Source organism: Misgurnus anguillicaudatus, unplaced genomic scaffold (genome assembly GCF_027580225.2).
Source record: "Misgurnus anguillicaudatus unplaced genomic scaffold, ASM2758022v2 HiC_scaffold_31, whole genome shotgun sequence".
Taxonomy (NCBI): domain Eukaryota; kingdom Metazoa; phylum Chordata; class Actinopteri; order Cypriniformes; family Cobitidae; genus Misgurnus; species Misgurnus anguillicaudatus.
Window position 1 is genome coordinate 1,916,788 of NW_027395281.1, and position 25,802 is coordinate 1,942,589.

At 40.3% G+C, this 25,802-nt stretch overlaps 2 protein-coding genes across 3 annotated transcripts in view; both read right to left on the reverse strand.

Annotated features, from left to right (window-relative positions):
- The window catches only part of LOC141362948 (uncharacterized), a 100,918-nt gene that overhangs the window by 62,524 nt on the left and 12,592 nt on the right, over window positions 1–25,802 (reverse strand). The window lies entirely within an intron of this gene.
- Window positions 4,475–25,802, reverse strand: part of LOC129452996 (uncharacterized) — a 32,029-nt gene continuing 10,701 nt past the window's right edge. Inside the window, exons 1-6 of one of the 2 annotated variants that reach the window (XM_073865246.1) lie at window positions 16,962–17,249; window positions 16,421–16,762; window positions 14,013–14,330; window positions 13,039–13,158; window positions 5,458–5,745; window positions 4,475–4,891 (exon numbers count right to left, since the gene is read on the reverse strand). In XM_073865246.1, coding sequence (XP_073721347.1) covers window positions 4,815–4,891; window positions 5,458–5,745; window positions 13,039–13,158; window positions 14,013–14,330; window positions 16,421–16,762; window positions 16,962–17,244 — 1,428 coding nt within the window. In that variant the 5' untranslated portion in view covers window positions 17,245–17,249 and the 3' untranslated portion in view covers window positions 4,475–4,814. Of the gene's footprint in view, window positions 4,892–5,457; window positions 5,746–13,038; window positions 13,159–14,012; window positions 14,331–16,420; window positions 16,763–16,961; window positions 17,250–25,802 lie in introns of those variants that run through there. The other variant, XM_073865247.1, reaches the window with a different exon arrangement.

Sequence of the window (25,802 nt, forward strand, 5' to 3'; positions counted from 1 at the left end):
TATACTTAAATGTTCTGATTTTTTGTATGAATTCAATATTTGGCTTGATGGCTACATCTGGTGGAAATTTTTTGTCAACACCCCACTAAGAAATCCCCTTACTAATAAAAATGCTAATGTGTCAAATACTTATTTTTCTCGCTTTATATCCAAGTGAAACGGCTTCTGAAATGATTGGATTGTGTTGCTAATTGCTAATCCTGGACCCCGCCCACCTGCCATTTTATTTTCACTGTGACTTTAAAGAAAGCTTAAACTGTAAAATATTATCGAAATGTCAGTGATTAAAAACATCAGAGAGTATGACCAAAGAGTCAAGGTGGTTTTATTTCTAGAGTGCATCTGACACATAAACAGTTTCCAAGTTTTATTTTCAAACCTGTTGTGCAAATAAACTTGGTTTTGTTTGGTTTGTGAACATGAGTGTGTTTATTTGAGTGGTGTGAAGAGTACATCATTCTTCTTTCCCTATCCAGATTCAATTTTACACAAAGTGCTATATCACAGTGAGCTTTGTGAAATATTAAGGTTAATTTTCAAAGATGCACGAATGTCTAATCTATATAATATAATAATCACTAAAAATCTTACCTGATGTGTGTTATTTTCATCTTAATTCTACCCATAAACCCAACATCTCGCGAGATTTAACCTCATAGTAGCTGTATCTCATCTAGCCAGATTCAGAACCAGAGGAGAGATGAGTTGATAAATCTCACTGATATATAAAGCAGCAGTAGCGCCATCTTGTGTTCACATCTACAGCTGAACCTTTGACTGGTATGAACAGATGATACTTTATACACAAGAGCAAACACACAAACACAGTCATCTGTACACTGAGAAGAAATAATAAATCATCAAATCCTTATTCTAAATTATTTTATGCACTTAATGCATTTGAATATAATAACCATTATTAATACATTTATGTGACTCATCAATATATTAAACTATTAATATAACCACAAGAAATCAGTTTATTATAACCTATAACACATACAGTACACATAAAAACATTTATATATTTGATCCCAAAAGACTTATAGTACATTTGATTTGCACACTTATTTTAGTCCATGTTGTGTCCCAAATGAAAACACAAGGGTGCCAAAATGCTTTGATTTTGAAACGCGAACATCACTTGTAAGCTTGTTGTTATGTGTAACGTGGTGCTTTAAAGAAAGCGGAGAAAAGGTGAATCCATGTGCAGAAGGTGTTTATTATGTAAAATCCCAAAAAGGGCCAGCAAACAAATCCAATAGGGCAAATCCAAAGCATAAATCCAAATACAGGCTAGGGTTCAGGGCAGGCAGAATAACAATCAAAATCCAAGTACAGGCACAGGTCAAAAACAGGAACAGATACAGATTAACAGGTTACAGATAAACAGGATGCAGGTAAACAGGTACAGACAGGTAACAGGCTGGCTTACTATTGTAATATTCAGCCAGGAACAGGTGAACAGGAAGTGACTTATATACAGACAGACAGGAAGTGTGAACTGTGACATGGCATGATGAATATCAAAATAAAAGCCAGAACAGAACAGGATGTCAAAATAAAAGTCCAAAATACAAAAATACACAGAACACAGAACAAAACCTTACAGAACCCCCCCTCTAAAGGGCGACTCCCGGAGCCCAACAAACAAAACATACAGTCCAATAGAGGGTGGGCGGGCGGGCCAGGACCTCTTGGGGAAGGCAGGGCAGTTCAGGAGAGGTCCTGGGTCATATGGCCAGGATGGTCCAGGAACATGGGGCAGATGCGGGCCTGGGTCATGGGGCAGATGCGGGCCTGGGTCATGGGGCAGATGCGGGCCTGGGTCATGGGGCAGATGCGGGCCTGGGTCATGGGGCAGATGCGGGCCTGGGTCATGGGGCAGGCTAGGACCTGGGTCATGGGGCAGGCTAGGACCTGGGTCATGGGGCAGGCTAGGACCTGGGTCATGGGGCAGGCTAGGACCTGGGTCATGGGGCAGGCTAGGACCTGGGTCATGGGGCAGGCTAGGACCTGGGTCATGGGGCAGGCTAGGACCTGGGTCATGGGGCAGGCTAGGACCTGGGTCATGGGGCAGGCTAGGACCTGGGTCATGGGGCAGGCTAGGACCTGGGTCATGGGGCAGGCTAGGACCTTGATCATTGGGTAGGAATAGCCCTGGAACACAAGGAGAGGAAGGATCAGAGTCCACTTCGGTCTCCGCCTCGGCGTCCTCTGCCTCCTTCCTGTGTCCGGGTACTACCCCCCCCCAAAAAAAACTTGGAAAAGCTTCCAAAGCCCAGGGTGGCGAAGTCCCAGGTGGTGGACCAGACAAATCAGATGAATCAGGTGAGCCTGGTGAATCAGATGAGCCAGGTGAGTCAGATAAGACAGGTGAGCCAGACGAATAATGTGAATCAGGTGAGTGAGATGAATCAGATGAATCAGACGGAACAAGTGAGTCGGGCAGGACAGACGAATCAAGTGAGTCGGGCAGGACAGACGAATCAGGTGAGACGGGCAGGACAGACGAATCAGGTGAGTCGGCCAGGACAGACGAATCAGGTGAGTCGGCCAGGACAGACGAATCAGGTGAGTCGGCCAGGACAGACGAATCAGGTGAGTCGGCCAGGACAGACGAATCAGGTGAGTCGGCCAGGACAGACGAATCAGGTGAGTCGGCCAGGACAGACGAATCAGGTGAGTCGGCCAGGACAGACGAATCAGGTGAGTCGGCCAGGACAGACGAATCAGGTGAGTCGGCCAGGACAGACGAATCAGGTGAGTCAGGCGGATCAGATGAGTCGGGCAGATCAGAAGAGTCGGGCAGATCAGAAGAGTCGGGCAGATCAGAAGAGTCGGGCAGATCAGAAGAGTCGGGCAGATCAGAAGAGTCGGGCAGATCAGAAGAGTCGGGCAGATCAGATGAGTCGGGCAGATCAGATGAGTCGGGCAGATCAGATGAGTCGGGCAGATCAGATGAGTCGGGCAGATCAGATGAGTCGGGCAGATCAGATGAGTCGGGCAGATCAGATGAGACGGGCAGATCAGATGAGACGGGCAGATCAGATGAGACGGGCAGATCAGATGAGACGGGCAGATCAGATGAGACGGGCAGATCAGATGAGACGGGCAGATCAGATTCAGGGTCTTGAGGAACCTCGGGAACAACAGAGCAGAAGGCAGACCAAACGCACCACAGGGCTATGGCAATTTCAGAAAGTACAGAGTCAATGAGACATACCTCTGTGGTAGTTGGTTCAGGCAAGACGGCCATCTTGACGGCAGGTGCAGGGTGAACGACAGCCCTTATACGTGCAGGTGTGGTGGTAACGATGGCCCTCTGAATCTCAGGTGCAGGGATAACAGTAGTTCTCTCCAAAACAGGTGCGAGTGCAGAGACAGGCAGGATGGCGGCCATTTTGGGAACAGGCAGGATGGCGGCCATTTTAGGGACAGGCAGGGTGGCGGCCATTTTAGGGACAGGCAGGGTGGCGGCCATTTTGGGGACAGGCAGGGTGGCGGCCATTTTGGGAGCAGGCATGGTGGCGGCCATTTTGGGAGCAGGCATGGTGGCGGCCATTTTGGGAGCAGGCATGGTGGCGGCCATTTTGTGAACAGGCATGGACAGAACAGGCATGACTTGGCTTTGTGTGTTGTGTAAATTCATTGGAGGTGTATCCGCAACACCCACAGTAAATGGTGAGCCACACAGCAACAAAGCAAAGTCAATATAACTCTCCAGGGACCAGGCAGACATATCATGGGGCATACACAAGCGCAACCATTCATCCAGGGCATTGTAGAAGACTGGTTTTAACGTGTCCTCATCAAAATGTACTTGATTACTTAATTCCAAAAAGTCACTTACAAAATCCTCAATGGGCTGGTGGTTCTGACGGAGTGCAAGTAGTGCAAAAATGGGTTTCATGTTGCTGGTGGGAAGTTACTAAGCTTCGCTGGATCCGGGTTATGGCTGAATATTCTGTAACGTGGTGCTTTAAAGAAAGCGGAGAAAAGGTGAATCCATGTGCAGAAGGTGTTTATTATGTAAAATCCCAAAAAGGGCCAGCAAACAAATCCAATAGGGCAAATCCAAAGCATAAATCCAAATACAGGCTAGGGTTCAGGGCAGGCAGAATAACAATCAAAATCCAAGTACAGGCACAGGTCAAAAACAGGAACAGATACAGATTAACAGGTTACAGATAAACAGGATGCAGGTAAACAGGTACAGACAGGTAACAGGCTGGCTTACTATTGTAATATTCAGCCAGGAACAGGTGAACAGGAAGTGACTTATATACAGACAGACAGGAAGTGTGAACTGTGACATGGCATGATGAATATCAAAATAAAAGCCAGAACAGAACAGGATGTCAAAATAAAAGTCCAAAATACAAAAATACACAGAACACAGAACAAAACCTTACATTATGTTTACAGTTATCATTCAGACTAAATGAAATTAACTGCACATCTTCTGAAATTATCCATACATTTCATCAGATATTAATCTCATATTCAAATATACTGTGAAAGAAGTAAGTGTGAAACAGCAAATATTTCATGCAGTACATATCTAAAAACAGATAAGAAATCTAACATTAAGATCGGAGATGAAACACAAAGTTATGCAAAATGTTACATAAGTTTAAAAGAAATCTAAATGTTGCCAAATTAAAAAACTACAGACTATAATATACTCAATAGCACATACAGGTGAATTTCAGACTGCTTCACAGTGTTTTTTCAATTTCTATATATAAGTAAGTTTATGAGCAGGTATACGTTTTTCAAAGCTCATGTAGATGCTGGTGTGTTTGTTATGTTCATAGTTCATACTGTGATGCTGGCCGTTTCCATTTCCAAAACCAGTTTGTCATTGCCCATTTTGTCCTGTTGAAATCTGTTAGAAAAGCCAAACAACAGATTATCAGAGAGTAATAACCAGTGTCACACATCTTCTAACTAACCACCTATCTCACATTTACTCATCATCTTATATACCTGTATGTTATATTATATCTATGTCTATTTTATGTTTCACACAGTTTATATTTTGACTCTGTTAATAATAATGATTAAAATTCACACTGTACACATCTAAACCGTCTTTTATTTGATATTTATTAGATAAGTAACACTGCATGCAAAAATATTTTATGCGGCCTGTTAATGAAAATAACTATCACATTCTTAAACTGCATCACTATAAACTGTAAACATCTGGCCGTGCAGTAAGGGGTTAATACTAACACTAGCAGTGCTAAACCAAGCATTAATGTTGTCCTCAAAGCAACATTTGCCAAAGTTTGCAGTGTCTGTGGTTAAAAGTCAAGATGTGACAGCGCTAAAGTAATTAGATGTTCATAAACACATCTCTACATCTATGATATGAAACTTCTACACATTATGCAGATCTAAGATGATTGTTACACCTTAAGAATAATTGTATATATTGTAGTTACTTACCAATGACTCTGAATCTCTTGTATGAAGTTATTCCACCGCTGGTGATTTTTAGTTCATAAAGTCCAGAGCGATCAGTTGTGATGTTTGTGATGAGAAGAGATCCGGTACTTTCGATCAGTTCCACATTATTGCTGAATCTCTCATCACCTCCGGTGGTTATTTTGTTTTTTTTAATTTTACGTATGAGGGTCTTTTGAAAGAGACCAGTTTTAAACCTCCACTCGATCACATCATCTGTCTTTATGTTATCAACATCAGTCTTTAGACGGACAGACTGTCCCTCCATCACTATAATCCATTCAAAAGAAACACAGAACAGAAAATACAACAAGAGCAAGACAATAATGAAAGAAAGATTAAATACATACACTAGCACTTATATCAAATGTTTATTTGAAATAAGTAAAATTCTTATATTATAGTCTCTTTACATTAATATATCATATTTCATCATGAGGACGGAGCTCAAAGAATCTCATGTTTGCTATTAAACCCTCGACATTCAATTCCAGAAGACACAAGACAGAAATGATTTAATGAACTGTCTACATGATTGTTTTTGTAAAGTCTGACCTACATTAATTTTTGTGACACACTCTAAAAAAAATCCGTAAAAAAACGGACAAAGTACTGTGTAAATATGAAGGAATTTTCCGTATTTATGTTTTACAGACATTTATCCGTTTTTTTTTAATAACATGTTGCATTATGGGTGCAATAACCCCTGCTGCAATCTTTCACTTTTGCCTCTCTATCACCATCTCTGTTTGAAACCTAAAATTACAACTTGCTTGCAGAGTTATTTTCTAACATGGATGATGTTTAACTTCTAAACAAATGCTGTCAGAACAAGATACAAGTGTTCAACTATTCCAGCATCGACGACACATGTGATTTAGTAGACAAATCTTCTTTCTGACGTGACGTGTAAGTCAAATGGATATTTACTACAACATTTATCAAATTAAATCTCCAGTTTGTGTTTGTTTTAGATTCATTTGAAGTCACCACTATGGTGATTAGTGTTCCCTTTAGTTAGGCTTTTGTCCCTTTACCTTCATAGAACTGATTCTGCTCTTTCAGCATTGCAACAGTGTTTTTGCTTGTAGCAATTACAACTTGTTTGTTGCTTGATGAAGGAGAATTTTCTATGATGTCATATAAGCTTAGTTGTTTTATATTATGCTGCCTAACATTTAAATATGAATTGATAAAAAAAGAATATAGAACTGAAATATATAAAAATGACGCTCTATGCTGATCTATAAACACACTGTCTTGAATAAGATGGCTGCAAATGTTTCAGCTGTGGTTTTTGCTTCAGAGACATCAATACTTTGGATACAAATCTCAACAATGGTGAGAGTAAATGTTAAGAGAGTTTTCTACAATCCTGGTACCCAGCATGCATTGCGGCATGAAGCTTTGTGGTTGATTGTCACCATTGTTGCGTTTCATAGGCAGATTGAAGTGTCCCTTAAGGCTACGGAAAATGTTCTGTAAATCTACGGAAAGTGTTCTATAAATCTACAGAATGTTCAGTTTTTAAATAAACGGAAATTTTGTAAACATAACGGAAAAGGTGCCGGTAATTTTCTGCCAGGACATTATCCGTTTTTTTACGGATTATTTTTTTAGAGTGCATACAAATGATTAAAATAAGTCACATAGAAATTTATTATACGTTCATTTTTTCTGTCTGTAATATTTGCATTTTACTGTTTTTATAATGCTGTATGAAAATAAAAACCTAAACAAAACCTAACAACTCAACATTTGAAGTGGATCAAAATCTTTTTATAAAAGTTGTCTAGATAACGTCTCGGTTACTATCGTAACCTCGGTTCCCTGAGAGACGGGAACGAGACATTGCGTCCGCTGACGCTATGGGAAACTCCTCCCTCTTCCGGTTTCTGAAGCTTTTATTGAACAACGCCAGTGTTCTGGCCAATGCCGCCCATGACAGCCTTATAGGGGCGGGACTTCCGCTACTATATAGCCTGTTTAGGCGGCAAAATACTCAGATTCTTTCGATTGAACGAACAGTAAAGCTGATCTGAGCAGTGACACGGCGGCTTACGCAATGTCTCGTTCCCGTCTCTCAGGGAACCGAGGTTACGATAGTAACCGAGACGTTCCCTTTCGAGAGCGGTCACTCGACATTGCGTCCGCTGACGCTATGGGGAATGTATTCAAACACGCCGTGAGAACAGCGAAGAGCAGCTCCAGTGAAGCTTACTCAAGTCTGTGCACCACAATGCCTGAGTCGGTGCACAATCCCCGTCCAGTCTGTGTAAGCCAACGCACAGTAGATTGGATGCCTGAGTCTCTAGGGACTCAATCAAGAGCTTATACAGAACAGAATGCATACAGTCACAGGCTGCATGTAGGTCTTATTGCAGCCCTACAGCAGATAAGCAACCTGTAACATTACAACAGCAATGGCTAGGCCGACCCAATGTGGGCGGTAGCAAGCATATCCACGCAGAGTATTTGCTGGTATTAACATATGATGCACGATGGCCAAGATAGCTAGCGTGAAAGTACAAGGAAGAAGCGAAAACGCGGCTCCATATTAATACATCAGCTGTACTGGCCATCCAGTACAAACTATGAAGAGGCGTCGGATAGTGCGACTGCCGAATTAGAATAACACCGCTATGCCAATGTGGCAGTAATGTGCTGCCCTCATTATCACCTAATGATCCAGTGAACCCAGCTGGATCCCAGCAGCTGACTGCTTAGGTGGAGCAGGGAAATTTCTTAGAATGAGCTGGGCAGGTCACAGCGATCGTTAACAAATGCCACAACCCATCTCTGAAGCATAAAGAGTTCCTCTAACAGTAATGTCAGAGCGGAGTGCTTAGATAAATGTATAACACTCATACCGGGCACAGCTCACATCAGCTAGATGGGAAGGTACTATGCAACCGTCTATGCTCTAACTGCGCTGAGGGTGGTTTTGGCACATAGTCCCTTAAGGGCATGTACAGCCCATGACGGCACTAAAATATGCAATGATTGGCCACTTATCTCATTTAAGAGAATTAATTTTGCCTGGCCACTGCGCACCCAAGGCACCAGCATGAAATGTAGCGATAGCTGCATGAAAACCTTTGGGGTAGACAGCCCACTTTTCCTTCATCTGTGCACTGCTGCAAAGATAGAACATTCGACACGTGACAGTGCACCGGGTCGTAGTCATTGCTTCACACCATTACAGGTGCTGCGTAAAGAGGGCGTCTTGTAGAAAGGGCTCGCTGTCCTTACTGATTTTGCGTGTATAAGCAGCAAAACCAAAATAGGGCAACACGTAACCGCTGGCACTTGGCCGAGCACAACGTGTTTCATACAAAGCGCAACTCTGATAAGGACAAAGCTTACACTTTCCACCATCATGTACTGATTCATTACGTCCAAACAATCTCAAACATTCTAAAGTCCTTAACAGCCCTTAAGTCTGTGTCGCATTTGCGGCAGCCAGGACATGAGCTGCTTAATGAAGAGCAGACGCAAATTGCTGTCTGGTACAGTAGGTAGTGCGCTGTGAACTTGTAAGCCGGTCAACCACGGAGGCGTTCGTCACCAGCACAGCAGTGTCTCGGGTGGAATATCTCAGAGCAGACTCAAATCCAGAGTGCTCCTGAGGGGGACGGCTCGCATGAAGCACATAAACGTAAAACTGGCATGCACACCGTGCTTATAAGCTCACACGCACGCATGCAGAAACTACTTTAATCAAAGGAGTGTGTCTGTGGCTGGTTGGTACAATCCCAAACGGGCAATAAGATAGCAGGATGCGCATTACACTCAGCTAAGAGGGAACAGCGTTACACCCTGTGAATGTGTGCGGGTCTACATAAAACCTGCTATAAGCACCACCGGCGTGGCTAGTAGTCTCCTATCACAACAGAGGTCATAGTCAAGGTTGAGAGATACACCATGAGAGAATAGTGGCTGCACAAGCTGTTCTACCTCTCTCGTCAGGTAAAAACTATATTACCCGTTCGTAAACTCCAGACTCAGTACCGGCGCGTTGCGCTGATTGTGCGACAGGTCTGCACAGCTGGGGTGGTCTGTGTCGAATCAAATTGGCAGCCGCTCTGGGTAATAGTATATACAAATACCCTATAAAGCGGGTGTTCATAATTCTCTGCCTTCTGTATCACAGCAGCGTTAGCCAAGGGAGGAATTGAGTGCTGTACAGGGTAAGGTAATGGGCTAAACATTGCCGAGCAATCGGGATGTTGTAGCTCCATATTGACATGTTTGCAATGGCTCCGATCACACATGCGTGTGCCTATTATAGTATATGTTGTCAGCTGTGGAACAAGCCTGCTGCTAAACATAGGTGTGTGAGCCCCCCATCATATGGAGACGTTACAAACCCATGACAAATCATAATAGCGCCGAGCAAGCCATATGTGCCTGAGAGGCTGCTGTAGGGCCACAGGGGTTGTGTGTTCAGACATGCACTGATGGCCGACCAGTCAAAACTGTCACAGCTCACCGCTTGGATGGCTGAATGCAGGATACAAGTGCAGATTCGACTCCACGCATCTGGGACATTTCTGTAACGGATTGCAGCGCACAGGATTCCAGTTACATATTGTGTGGCATAAAGCAATGGTGTGTTACACAGCGCCATGGAAGAACAGAGCTAGGTTCTGCAATAGCACCGAGCGAGGAGATACACTCCTTATACACTGGAACGGATAGTAACCGGTCGTCTGTGTGTGTCGGGTGCCACATACTGTGTGCTTTGAAGCAAGGTTGCCATTTAATAGAGTTTGTTAACAGCTGTACAGTTATGTTGCAAACTCCTGAACTGTACCACATAGTGCACAACCCAGACGTGTGTGAATCATCTAGCGGAGTGATCCGCTGAAGGGCACTGGCTCACTTGCCGCACATAGAGCCATATAAAAACCAAGTCTGGGTCTGCAGTGGCTTGCTGCTTTGTGCAAGGTCGGATGCAGAACCCGAGAGAAAGAGAGACACTTCCTTAAGAATGAACAACTTAGTAACAGCTCGCCACGCGCACGCAGGGAGTCAGATACCTGTGTTTGTAGTGAGATATTGCCTGAACACTGCACGGATGTGTAAGGCATGATAGTAATCCTCTGTTGGTACAGCAACATAACTCCTACAAGTTTACATCCGCATCGGCTCACTGCATTCAGCCAGGGAGCTAAGAGCAAGATGAGAGAGGAGAGAGATAGCCTCTCTATTCAATGCCAATATACATAAATAGCCAGGCGTGTAGGCTGCTATTAATGATGTGTATATATACAAATATACGTATGAGTATATATATATAGTGTCAAGCAGTACAATGAGTCTATTTAATGCAGATATACATTAATAGCCAGGCGTGCAGGCTGCTATTAATGTATAAATATATATAAATATACATATGAGTATATATATATAGTGTCAGGCAGTACAATGAGTCTCTATTTAATGCAGATATACATTAATAGCCAGGCGTGCAGGCTGCTATTAATGTATAAATATATATAAATATACATATGAGTATATATATAGTGTCAAGCAGTACAATGAGTCTCTATTTAATGCAGATATACATTAATAGCCAGGCGTGTGGGCTGCTATTAATGTATAAATATATATAAATATACGTATGAGTATATATATAGTGGAATGCAGTACAATAAGCCTCTATTCAATGCAAATATACATTAATAGCCAGACGTATAGGCTGCTATAAGAAATGTGTATATATATATAGTGCAATCCGTAAGTATAGAGCAACGTTGCCACCAATCGGGGGCGTGCGAGATGCATTGTGCACTGCTTAGATGTGTGTGTGTGTGTGTGTGTGTCGAGACAGATCGCTGTGCGAAGCGAGCGGCCACACTCAACACACTTCGCTATACTCGGTCGGTCCCCATTGCTCTGCAGCTCGTGTGTAACGGATGCATGGTGAGCGGGGTTGAGCACTGTGAGTTGTGCATTGCGTTTTGATACGGATCGCTACTCAGTGCGAAGGATCAAACCCGACATTATCCTCCCCCCTTTTTCTTTGCAGCGCGTGTTTAACGGGCACATTCAGAGTATGGCTGAGCGCTGTGCGCTATGTATCCTCCGTAAGAGCTGTATATTGCTAAATATATGGTCTCAATTGGCACATAGTTGAAAGAGGACAAGTGCAGAGGGAATGTCAACAGGGCACAGAAGGATGTTGTGCTGATTGGTAGCTCGCTGCCCGTCAGCGGCCATTGAACACAACATCTGAAAGCATTAAGCATAGCCAACACATATTCCCGTCGTCACCCGAAACAGACGAGGGGCGTGAATGTGTGTGTGGTGTGTGATGCGGTACCATCACTGATCATACGAAGAGCAATAAGTGTAGCATGGATAACAGGCACAAGTATAACTCTCTGCATACGTAACGTTTCTTCTCGTATAATTTTTGCGGCAGCTTAGACACATTAATGGTGTATTGCTGCCCCCCTCAGTACGTCCGAAGAATAGCAGGTCCTTGTGAACGTATGACGCTACGCAAAATAGCGCGGGTAGTGACGTGGCCAAAATGGGCGCGGCTCACGCTGGACAGCCTGAGGCGAGCATAATGTTATGTTAGGCCAGCCGCTGTGCTAATGGCTGAAACGTTTAAAATCAGCCAGAGCGCACTGTATCACACAAAGAAGCCAAGGAAAATATTAAGTTACATCCACACAAGCGTCACAGACGGCCATGTCGCAGGTGAAGGTCTTATGAAAGGAGCCGTCTGCACGCTGTGCTCGCATGCGACCGGTCCCGAAGGGGGTCTGTGCATGCTAGCACTGGCCGAAGTGCGTTAAATTACAAAGCAGACACCAGGGTGGGGTCTAATCATGTAAGGGGAGCGGCCGAAGCACGCTATAAGTACAGGACAAACATATATGAGAGGGTATTGCAACGGTATAAATGTATTGTGCACACTGTGGCATTTTCCGCACTGCGTAGGTGGGGAAAGGAAGCCTTGTGTCTTTCCCGCGTCCGTAACCTCGGATACCCCGGGGGTATGAGGCTAATAGGGCGGGTAACGTTACCGTGGAACGCACGCGACGTTCTCCTCAGTTTGACAGCATTGCCACCAACGGCGCTCTGGCGGCGGTGGTTTGCTGCCGAGAACGCAGTGATTCGATATATCTCGGAGTCCATAAGATACACGGTCCTTCACTCGAGGCGCGAAGCTCAAAATCCTTGTAAAATTCTGCCAGAACGCGTGTAAGGGACGCGATCCTTGCGTCCCTCACAAGTGCGACGATCTACGGCGAGACGCTTCAGTCACGGTGAAGAGAAAGAATCTGAGTATTTTGCCGCCTAAACAGGCTATATAGTAGCGGAAGTCCCGCCCCTATAAGGCTGTCATGGGCGGCATTGGCCAGAACACTGGCGTTGTTCAATAAAAGCTTCAGAAACCGGAAGAGGGAGGAGTTTCCCATAGCGTCAGCGGACGCAATGTCGAGTGACCGCTCTCGAAAGGGAACTTTGATGAACTCTTTTTGATCCACTACGAATGTTGACAAGTCTATATCAATGTATTTCTAATCTGTAGATGATTCTTACCTGTTCGTATTATTGCTTTAGGACATCTATAGTGATAGTAAAACCCACCAGCAGCTGTTAGAGCAACAATAACCAGGACACCAACAACACATAATCCAACTATAACATATGAAGACAGAACTGTATTGACAGAGAGAGAGAGAGAGAGAGAGAGAGAGAGAGAGAGAGAGAGAGAGAGAGAGAGACATTAATGTACCTGAATCTGATATACTGTATATGTATGACAGAAACTATGAGACATCAGCACAATAATGTCATACATATAAAATGGATTTGTGAGAAGGCTGATTATAAAATGTGTTCCCTACCTAAATACTGTTTCGTGTAAATACAATAATGTTTTATAGTTTATTCTTATGCCTCTTGAACCTGTTAAAACTTGCTGTTGGTGTGGTAGTTCTCCGACACCTAGCGCAAATGTGCTTTCGGTTTCCCTTGTAGCCCACATTCCCCTCTCCACCGAATACCATTTTTAGGCAGAATCAATTAAGAGTCTGTTTTAAAAAAATGCGAATTAACAAGAAATATTCCAGATGCATATGTATGTATATATGTATATATGTTTGTGTGTGTGTGTGTATTTGTGTGCGTGCGTGCGTGCGTGTGTGTGGCATTGGGTCAAAAAGGAATGAGCCCAAAGATTTTTTTTATATGACCTAACAATGCGTTTAAACAACCAATGCAATATAAACGTTTATAGCAGGACGGTGTGTGACCTTTTTGTGAATATGCATCAGAGACTGACTTCATTAACAGAAAAGTATTCTTGTAGCTTCATGAAATGAAGATTGAATCACAACAATGTCTTTATAGACCTTAACAGTTGTGAGTTGCATTGCTGTCTAAGCTCAGAAAGCTCTCGGATTTCATTTAAAATATCCTCATTTGTGTTCTGAAGATGAACGAAAGTCGTACAGGAAGGTAATTAATTATTTTTGGGTGAACTAATGCTTTAAAAGACAAAATTTACTCACCACTGACATGAACACTGAATCTCCTCTGAATGGATCGTCTACTGCTGATCATATTCAGTTCATAAAGTCCAGTGTGTTGAGTTGTGATGTTTGTGATGGTGAGATCTCCGGTCTGATTATTCAGTATCAGTCGGTCTCTGAATCTCCCATCAGCACCATCATATACCGCAAATGTATTGTTTGATTTATATATTTCAGCTATCCGTGTGTCATCATCAGGTACAAACATCCACTGTATCAGATCATAGGTCTGTATTTCAGTATTAGTCTTTAAAGTGACCGATTCTCCCATTATCACTGACACTGTCATCACTTTACCTGTGACAACACAAAACACATGAACATTAAAGTCAGATAAACATAAAAAATACTGATACAAATGAACAAACACACAAAGAAAGAAAATAATAAATTTTAGAAGCACCTACTGTACATTTGTGAATATTATAAAAACTTCTAAATATTAGTATATGTTAGAAACATTACATCTGTCAGTTCACTATAAAACAAACTGCTGTGTGCAAGTTTAATCAAATTTGTAATAAAAGTTCTTTTAATCTATTATTTTATGGTTTTGACTATTATATAGTTATAACTTATAAACAAGTTAGAATAATTTAACTTAATTTGTTAAGTTAAAGTAAAACAAAAACTTTTGTAGAATAAGAGTACAATACAGTATATTTGTTCCTTTTATCTTAACAAATTATGCAACCCAAAAAATAATTACCACACAATACACAATTTTTACACTACTTACTTGGTATACCTAGTTACTATATTTAAAACATTAAAGAAGAGAAACAGCTTCACTTCCTGTTTGAGGTTAATTCTCAAGAAGAAATATCAAATGTATACAGTATATTAAACCAGAAAAATGTCTAGTAGAAGTAAGAAAAAAACCAACAAAACAAAAGAAAATCAGTTTGGGGTGAAGGAAAGAGTTTAAACTTGAAACTTTGTTTTAAAAACTGATAAAAATTCAATGGGCCTTAGTCTACTGGGGGCCAGTGGCATGTTTACCATTTTGGGGGCCCTATGCAAAGTCCAAGAACCAAGGCCCCCCATGCCCCAGCATTGTCCAAGGTTTTTCAATTGAATTGCACAACAATAATAATCAGTATATAGACTTAAGTGAGATATATATATATATATATATATATATATATATATATATATATATATATATATATATATATATAAACCGGTTTATTTTGTTTTACACTGCTTAAAATAACACTAAATTGTTACAGTTTGGTATGGCAAATGTTTTTGACATATTTTTTGGTTTAAAAAAAATGTTTCACGCCCCTCTCAGATATATCTTTTGCTTGCAAATGTCTTATAGGATGTATTTAAAACAATGTAATTAATACTGCAACTTCAGTGTCTGACATCTTACTAAAAAAACTAAATGAGGAAAAAGAGGAAGCATTAGATTATGATTCAGACTGATCTAACAAACTGAACTAACAAACACCAGCAAACAACATTGTAAGTTGGTTATTGCTTGAATTTATAGATGGGAATCACATAACTCTCATGTTCATATTGCAAAAACAAACTTACTGTGAGATACAACAAGCATATAGACTATAAATACATTAAAGATGAGATATTAATGACAATGATGAGATACAGAATATGATTTATGTATTTTAGACATGATTTAAACCCCTGTGTGGTGTTTTTATCATGTCTATTGTACGAGCGAGCGTGGAACAAAAGATGCGTGTCACTGATCAAACCAAACCACCAATCACAGGTGTGAAGCCCAAAGTCTTTAAAGTAAACTTGACCATCGAGTGAATGTTGTGCAGTTACGAGAGCACAGAGAGAGTCGAGCGAGCGCTCATTCCAGCACTTGTGTGGCTGCATTTGCAGAGGTGCGCTGTCCCGTAGAGTTCGCTCATGAAGTAGCCTATATGTGCCCTCGCGAGGATGCGCGCAAATATTATTCTACATGCATACTTGCACATCTCTCGCTCGCGCGTGCTTTATCCGTGCCTTAAATTTGGGTCTGAATAAACGTAACATACTTTCGCACACCTTGTGGCCAGTAGGGGGCCCCCCAAGCCCGGGAGGCCCTACGCAATTGCGTAGTTTGTGTGGTGGGTAAACACGCCACTGACTGGGGCCCAATAATACAATTTGACAACCCACAGCTCACAGATGAACACTGTGACATCATTTCGTGAGTAGCAACACAAAACTGTCCATTCAGAACCCAGACACTATAGAGAAAGAGTTCATGGTACTGACATGAACCAAAGACAAAGTGCAGAGATTGTGTAAAAGAATGACTGTAGAATTGCAGATAACAGCAATTTTACATTATATACATCATTGTTTACAGAGTAATATTCTGAAAAAGATATTTATTGTATTGAGAAATTTGATTTACTCACCACTGACAGTAACTGTGAATGACTGATGTATAGTATAACTACCGCTGCTGTTGCTGAGATCTACTTCATAAAGTCCAGAGTGTTTGGTTGTGATGTTTGTGATGGTGAGATCTCCAGTCTGAACATTCAGCTGCAGTCTGTCTTTGAATCTCCCATCATGAACATCATCATATATAGAGAAGAAAGCAGTGTTTCTGTTGAGTTCAGCTAGAGGAGAGCTTTCATGACGAAATCTCCACCGTATCACATCATATTTCTGGATATCAAGATCATCAGTGAGTAAAGTAACAGAGTCTTCTTCCATCACTGACACTGACTTTCCTCCACCTGCACCAACCACACCTGCACACACAAACAGAAATCTGATGATTCATAAAGAGACAGCAAAAAACATCCAGAAGAGGACATGCTTTTAAAATCAAGTAACTAAAAGTTACTGCAGGAGTGAAGAGCAAACAGATGGACGGAGATTTTAAAACCAGTATTAAAACCACAATGATGTAGTTAAGATCATTATTGATGTAAAGCTTGAGATACTCACTAACACTAAATTTTTTTCTTGTAGGAGTCACTCTGGTAAAGTCTAGTTGATAAAGTCCAGTGTGTTGAGTTATGATGTTTCTGATGGTGAGATCTCCAGTCTGATGATTCACCTGCAGTCTGTCTCTAAATCTCAATTCACTGCCAGCATATACTGAAACTAAATTGGCCTCACGGTTTATTTGAGCTATGCGATCCTCTTTCTCACCAAACCTCCAATCTAAGAAATAATTTTTCTGTATGTCAGTAATATCGGAGTGTAGAGTAACAGAATCTCCCTTCATCACTGACACTGACTTCACATCATCACCAAACACACCTGAAGAACACAAACAGAGACAATCTGAATTTACAGTATATATATAAAGGGTCTGTCAATATCGTCTATAAACCTGGACCACAAAACCAGGCATAAGGGTCTACTTTTTTTGTTGAGAATTTGAATGAATAAGCTGTCAATTAATGTATGGTTTGGTAAGATAGGATAATATTTGGCAGAGATACAACGATTTAAAAATCTGAAATAAGGGTGCCAAAAATTACAATATTGAGAAAATCACCTTTTAAGAAGTCCTTAAATAAAGTTTTTAATCCGAAAATAAAGTTTTTATATATTTATAGTAGACAGAATATGTTCATAGAACATGATCTTTAATTTTTTGACATAAAGAAATAAAAAAATTGACCATGTTTTGTTGGTTAAATGTGTGTTGTGGTCCAGGGTAACATATGAGATCTTACACAAACAAATCAAACCAAATAAAAGTGTTTCTAAAGAAATCTAATAGTGAAACATTTAATATGAAACTATAGCATCAGACAAACATTAATGAAGAGTTTCGTTGCAAAACGAGATAACCACCCTTTTTTTAATTGTTCAGAAATCTCGCTTTTTGGTTGTGCATTCCAATTAATTTCAATTCAACTGCAGTTGGTTTGTTTTGATTTAAACCTTCATAACTTAAAAAATACAGCTAAGTAGCACCATAAAACAAAATAATAACATGATAACATAATAATAAACATGTTTTGACAAAAATGTTAAAAAATGGATTTATCTCGTTTTGCAACGAAACTCTTCATTTACAGTATGAGTTCACTAACACTACTGAAGGTCATGGGTTTTTAAATGTGGATCTTAAACTAGTTGCTTTTGCATATTTAAACTAATCTGTATCAACTTGAATAAAGAAACACCTAAATATTACAAACAAAACTGCTTGCAGTTATTATATTATTAAACAAATGCACATTTTTGAAACCAAAACTTACCGTTGATGAATAAAGAGACGATGCAAGGTTATTATAGTTTTGCTTTTTTAAATTAGTTTTTATTTTAGTATCGTTTTCAATTTTGCTTTAAATTTAAGTTTAGTTTTAGTTAGTTTCATGGATGGTTTTGTTAGTTTTAGTTTAGTTTTTATTTTGCAAACACATTTTATTTAGTTTCAGTTATAGTTTTAGTAATTATAGTTTAGCAGCTAACAGCAGCTAGACTGTCTGACATATTTATTAGTTAACTGAGGTTGCTGTCAGCCTCAGCTAACCTCACATTCATAAAGCGCCATCTACAAGTAAAGACTCCTTAAAAGTTTGTAAACATTGCAACGTCTCCGGGTGGGCGGGGATTAGTTAGAGGCAAAAAGAGGCGCGGACGCAATGCTGACAAGCGTAAACTAGGACATTTTAGAAGGGATTTATTAAACATAGATGCAGAAGAAGGTTCGGAACTGTCCAAATATGTAAAGTTACTGACTCTGCGTGACAGCTATTTTTGTAAATTAACTCTGTAACAGTTAGTTCTTGTATCTTGTTCCCATTGGAAACATTTTAACCAGGTTTTGGATATTTCCTACATATGAAGTATTTTCGGCTGGTTTGTGGAATTTTGTCAAGGCTTATTGTCTAATGTAACCTATCGCTGGGCTAACTATGATTAGCAATGGGATTATTTTAAGAGATCATTCAAAGGATGGCACACACATCTATCGCTGCATGTTTGTTTAACATTTAAGCTAGCTAGTGCACTGACGGTTGACTTATCATCACATATAAAACAGAAACTTTCTGATTTGTACTAGATAAGACCAACACACCAATACATATGCATAGATTATTTTACCTGATATGAAGTACTGCAAACACGAGCATTATACGGACAACCGGCACATCCGGGAACTTGACTGTAAATTTCGTCACCGCCCCTTTTCGGGGGATAAAAAAGCAGCGCGTCCATTGGCTTCCATTCAAAATAGCGGAACAAAGCAACGTTTTTACACAGCCGGCAGGCGTAAATAACTTATGAAATCACTCAGATTAAACATGTTGAGTATTTATCTGTCCATCCTGCCTGCCATAGAGCGCGAAAGGTACATTAACACATTTAATTTGGTCAATATAAAGCTTACACAAATTTGATGCTGGGAGAATGAAAGAGACATGTTTTTATATTGACCAAATTAAATATGTTAATTTATCTTTCGCGCTCTATGGCCGGCAGGGTGGACAGATAATTACTCAACATGTTTAATCTGAGTGATTTCATAAGTTATTTACGCCTGCCGGCTGTGTACGAAGGTTGCTTTGTTCCGCTATTTTGAATGGAAGCCAATGGAACGTCTAGTGCGATTTCCCCCAAAAGTGGGCGTGAACCTGTTCAGAGACATTCTATGACGTTGCGCCGGTTGTGCGTATTGCGATCGTCTCCGTCCATTCAACCACAATTGTCTTCTTTATTTCTGTGAAGGAATGTCTGCCCGGATCCGGTAAAACTTTAGTTTTGAACGAAAAGTGCGGTTACTTCTGTTTTGGCATCCAAAAACACAAGACGACGACATTTTAAAGTCAAAACCTCAAACTTTTAGTGCGCCTGCTATGAGTGTTTTGCCTCCAGCTAGAGAGGTGACGTCACAGTGACGTAGGCGATTAAGGGGTCTATTATAAAGCCTGTTCAGATTTTCCGCCACGGGATGAGAGCTTATTAATTACGAAAACGAATACTTATTTTTGATAATTATTATTTTATTTCAGTTAGTTTTTCAATAACTGTTGCTCGTTTCGTTTAGTTTTAGTTTTTCATTTATTATGAATTTTTAATTTTATTTCAGTTAACGAAAATGTTTTTTAGCTGATAGTTTTAGTCTTAGTTTCAGTTTTCGTTTACGAAAATAACCTTGAGACGATGAAGAGTAAAGTGAACCTTTTCATGTCGAGTCAAGTATTTTAGTGTTTGATCTCTGAGCGTTAGTCAGTAACAGCCACATTAAATCCATACAAAGAGAATTTTATACTGATGGAGATTCACTGGTGTCAGCATGTGAAATGACCAGCTACAGAGTCTGTCTCCACTGCTTCTCTTTACTATACGGTTTGATGTGGTTGACTTTAAGAAGTCTTTGGGTTGTGTTGTGGGTTCATCTAGACTCACACAAGGCACAAAGATGTACATTCTGACATGAAGCACTTTGATGTGTTGTTTATGTTATTTTAGGTTGCTGTGATGTTTTAACTTACTGTCAGAAAAAGATGTTCAGAAGCAATTGTGAAAACTCTTGCTCAACATTCAAACAAGGTACCCAGCTAGAAATAAAAAGTTCTAAGAACGTTCCCTGAAAGTTCCCGAATGTTCCCAAAAACATTCTGCCAACGTTAAAAGCGGCTAGTTTTTTTTAAGTTCTAGGAACGTTTCTGTTGTCTGAACGTTAGAGTAATGTTACATTTTACCATTTTTAAACGTTATGACAATGTCATGTTTTAATGTTCACACAATGTTTAAAACAACAGCTGTTTATTAAATTGACTTGTTTAATTGTTATGTAAATGATAGAGAAACATTGCATTTTATTATTTTATAAAACATTATTTCTGAATGTTCAGTATATTGCTGGAAAACTCAATTCACTTACTAGGTTTAGATGTTGATGTTTCATTTTAAGTCACCCTTATTGTGATTCGTGTTTGTTTTAGTTGATCTCTTGACACTTGACTTTTGCCTACTATTTTTTTCCTGGATGCGTTAACTTTGTGTTAATGCGCCACATTTGTTATGAAAAGTTATTAGTGTATTTCTGTGGTTGTTGGTACATAATGGTAAAGATCATCACCTAATTCATTTACTAATCAAAAGTTTATTTTCTGCCAATAATGTATATTAGATCCAACTCTCTCACAGCAGTTTGTCATTAAGGAGTTTTAGACACTTTGGACAAAAAATATCCGCTGTATAGTTGGGATGCCCAAACATCAAGAATCAGACTATGAATCTCAACCATGGTGACAATTAAAATTGTTTAAAAAATCCTTATTTATCCATTGCAGCATGAAGTTTTTCATTTAATTGTCACCATGATTGAGATTCATAGTCTGATTCTTGATGTTTGTGCATCCCACTTATACAGCAGATATTTTTTATCCAAAGTTTCTAAAACTCCTTAATGACAAACTGCTGTGCAAGCACTGGATCTCATTTACATTTTTGACAGAAAATAAAGTTTTGATTAGTAAATGAATTAGGTGATGATCTTTACCATTATGTACCAACAACCACAGAATAACACTATTAACTTGGTATGTTCATAACAAATGTGGTGCATTAACACAAAGTTAACACAACCAAGAAAAAACTAGCAAGCAAAAAGTCAAGTGTCAAGAGACCAACTAAAACAAACACGAATCACAATAAGGGTGACTTAAAATGAAACAAACATCAACATCTAAACCTAGTAAGTGAATTGAGTTTTCTACAGCAATATATTTACTGAACATTCAGAAATAAAGTTTTATAAAATAATAAAATGCAATGTTTCTCTATCATTTACATAACAGTCAAACAAGTCAATATAATAAACAGTTGTTGTTTTAAACATTGTGTGAACATTAAAACATGACTTTTCATAACGTTTAAAAATGGTAAAATGTAACATTACTCTAACGTTCAGACAACAGAAACGTTCCTAGAACTTAAAAAAAACTAGCCGCTTTTAACGTTGGCAGAATGTTTTTGGGAACATTCGGGAACTTTCAGGGAACGTTCTTAGAACTTTTTATTTCTAGCTGGGTAAACATTATTTTATCCTAAAAGCGCAAGCCCTTCACACAATCTGTCCTTTTGGTCTTTTTCTTACTTGTTACCTCAAACATAGCAACTCCTAGTAACTGATAGCTGGGATTGACATTTTTTTTACATTGTACATGATAATGAAATGTAAATCAATAGGATTGTAATTAATAAAAATGGTAACTGTTAATACAATATCAGGGGAAATAACTCACAGTTATGACTTTTTTGTCTTAGTTGTGTGGCCCTTTAATATTTTTATTCATATGCATTGATACACAATAGAATGATGATTAGATGAAGGATCATGGATGGATGAATGTGTGGATATCTATCTATTATAGTCAGATATCCACCTTTAGCATATAGACAGAATTTGATTGAATTGTGTTTAAAAGGGACATATCATGAAAATCAGAATTTTACCATGTTTATTATAAACAATAAGTGGGATTTTACTGCCATAATGGTAATAAAATAACAAGTGTTACAGTTTGAAGAACCAAAGAAAAACACAATTTGACATTTTAAAGGTGCAGTGTGTAATTTTTTAGAAGAATCTCTTGACAGAAATGCAAAATATTATACAAAACTATATGATCAGGGGTGTATAAAGACCTTTCATAATGAACCGTTATGTTTTTATTACCTTAGCATATGTTTTTATCTACATACACCGAGGGTCCCCTTACATGGGAGTCGCCATTTTGTGCCGCCATATTTTTATAGAAGCCCTTAAAGGACAAACTTTTTTTACTAAGTTGTCTCAGACTATGACATGTTTGTCCGGTGGCGGCTAACGTAGCTTCTCTATGCTTTTTAAAAGCGAGGGGTGAGCAGTGGACTGAGCCGTTGGTTGCAATGCGCAATTTCACCACTAGATGCCGCTAAAATGTACACACTGCACCTTTAATTAAACAAAAACACCAAACTTGACAAACATGTTTTTTACAAGAGTTTGCCATAACCCCTGCTTCTATCATTTTTGTGACTGCTTAGAAAATAATTTTGATGACCTGAATTAAAACAACGCCTTTTTCTCCCTGCTAAAGACTGGTCCTTGTTCTACAAATTTATCTGGAGAGATGTGCAACGAATTGTTTCATGTATACACTTTTTATGGTATTTAGACACCCTGTAATGGCATATATATCCTGTATTATCGTTGCTGTGTGAAAATAAAAAAGACTATCCCAACTCTCACGCATTACTTATTTGTGGTCTGATGTGACGACATCATGTCGGCAGAACTCATGAGCAAGATTTATTACGCACCCTCCAACCCAGGGTCTTTAGGTGATAAAAATAGTTTAAAACAAGCTGTTTTAAAAGATTACGATGTACGCTTAAATGACGAGGAGGTTTCAGAATGGCCATCCTCACAGGATGCCTACACATTACATAGGCAGGCTCCTCTTAAATACAAAAGAGTGATTGTTTACGGGGTAGACATGCAGTTTCAAGCTGATTTGGTCGATATGTCTGCATATTCCAAGGAAAATGACGACACAAAATTTTTACTCACATGCATAGATGTGTTTAGTAAATATGCATGGACTCGGGTCTTAAAGAACAAAAGCGGTATAGAGGTCGCTAAGGCTTTTGAATCTATACTCGGGGAAGGCCGGGTACCTCAAAAAATACAGACTGATCAGGGGAAAGAATTTTTTAACAAACATTTTCAAGAAGTTGTTAAAAAATATAATATTCATAATTTTGCCGTCACATCGGATTTAAAAGCTTCTGTGGTTGAAAGGTTTAATCGCAGACTGCAAATAATGTAAAGCGACACCATGTAATTTTTTAACCTTTATAATAAATTTCCAAGACCCTTGTGATAGTACATCGACTTTAAATAGGTTGAATGACATGTCTACCATAGCCTGACGGGGTCTGTATCGCTTTTACTCGTACTTTAAAACTTAGGGTTTGTAGTAGTAACCAGAGCACAAAAAAAACTACAAAATTCGACTGCTTTACGGCATACGTCACTTCCTCCACACAATTTGTTTTTAACGTGAATTTTTCTGGAGGCTACTTAAGGAGTTTAGAGAGCAACTTTTATGTGACCCTGTGGCACCGTGTTAGCGTCACAGACCTATGAAACGGACGACCTGGGTTTGATTCCCCTTTAAGGCAATTTTTTATATAAACTCACGATCTTGATTCATACATAAATGCGATGTTCTTTATAAATGACGGCGATTATCTTGCATATAGTTCCCTGTATTCACATGCTGCATTCACGCGTTCACGTATTTATCTTTCTTTTACTGTCTATGTATTTACATTACAATCCAGGATGCTATAGCAGTCAAACTTGCTCAAACTCACACAGTGTAAAACCAAACCCTATTCATTCACCAATCAGATCCAAGCGTTTCTCTCTTCTCTCTTCCTCATTTGCTGCGTTCCGCTGTCACTCGCGTGACGTATTACAAAGCGGCAGACCTAAACACGGTTTACTTGGATTTGGACTAATCATATACTAGTAGGCTAATAAATAAGAATAACTATAATCCAAGTAGCATTAAAAGCAAAGGGAAAACTGTTGACCATTAGATTCAGGCATAATACACTTTCAACGTGCAGCTGCTCCTTCACAGTCATGGTGTCACGGTAGGAAATCCTCTGTTTCCTCCGTGTCATGTGTGTGTGTGTGTGTGTGTGTGTGTGTTTGTTTGTTCACTCACCTCTGCCATGTGCTCGTTTGATTAAGTGTTGTCACCTGTGTATGATTGCCTCGCTCCAGCTGGTCCTCATTACCCATCAGCTACATATACTCACTCAGTTCTCTTCCTGTTGTCAGATCCTCATTCATGTTCCAGCCACAGTTTGGATTATCGTCTCCCGTGTTCGTGTATTTGGATTAGTGTTTCGTGTTGTCGTCTTCGTGTGAGTCTTCCGGTCCGTTCCTGGTTTCATCCATTGGCCATCTCCACACTCACCACCGACTTCACCAACCAACACTTCTCACGCCACCGTAGACCTTCGATCACCATTGCCTACATCCTGGACTCAGTCACTTTCTATGTTGTTTCACTGTATTACCATCATTCATAATAAATCTGTGTTGATCGCCTGCGCTTGCTTCCTCCACTTTATTGTATCGTTACAGAAGGATCTGACCATCATGGAAGCAGCAGGCGATCGCTCCCCATCTCATCTGGAGGAATTTCTTCAACGCACAGTGGGTCGTATGGATCGTCAAGAGAAAGCGATAGATGAGATGGGTCGAGCTTTCCAAGCGATGGTGACGAAGGTTTCCGAGCTCGCCCTCCAGGCTCAACAACATCATCCATCGTTGCCCGCTGCGCCCCCCACGCCACCCACACCGCCGATCACCACTGGGGGTTCTCCCCAGTCCGAGCCACGCCTCCCCATTCCTGAGAAGTATGCGGGTGAGCCAAAATTTTGTCGATCATTTCTTTCTCATTGTTCTCTGCACTTCGCCTTGCAGCCCCGTACGTTCACCACAGAGGAGATGAAGGTGGCGTTCGTTCTCTCCCTACTCACGGGGAAGGCTGCCCTCTGGGGGACGGCGGTGTGGGAGAACCAAGATTGCTGTTGTGATTCGTTCCACACCCTTTCGGAGGAGATGAGACGGGTCTTCGACCGCTCCGTCGCCGGGAGGGAGGCGGCCAGGCTTCTAGCGGACCTACGACAGGAGGATAGGTCCGTATCAGATTATTCCATCAAGTTCCGCACCCTGGCGGCGGAGTGTAAGTGGAACGAAGAGGCGCAGTGGGATCATTTCCTGCATGGGTTGGCTGACCGCATCCAACA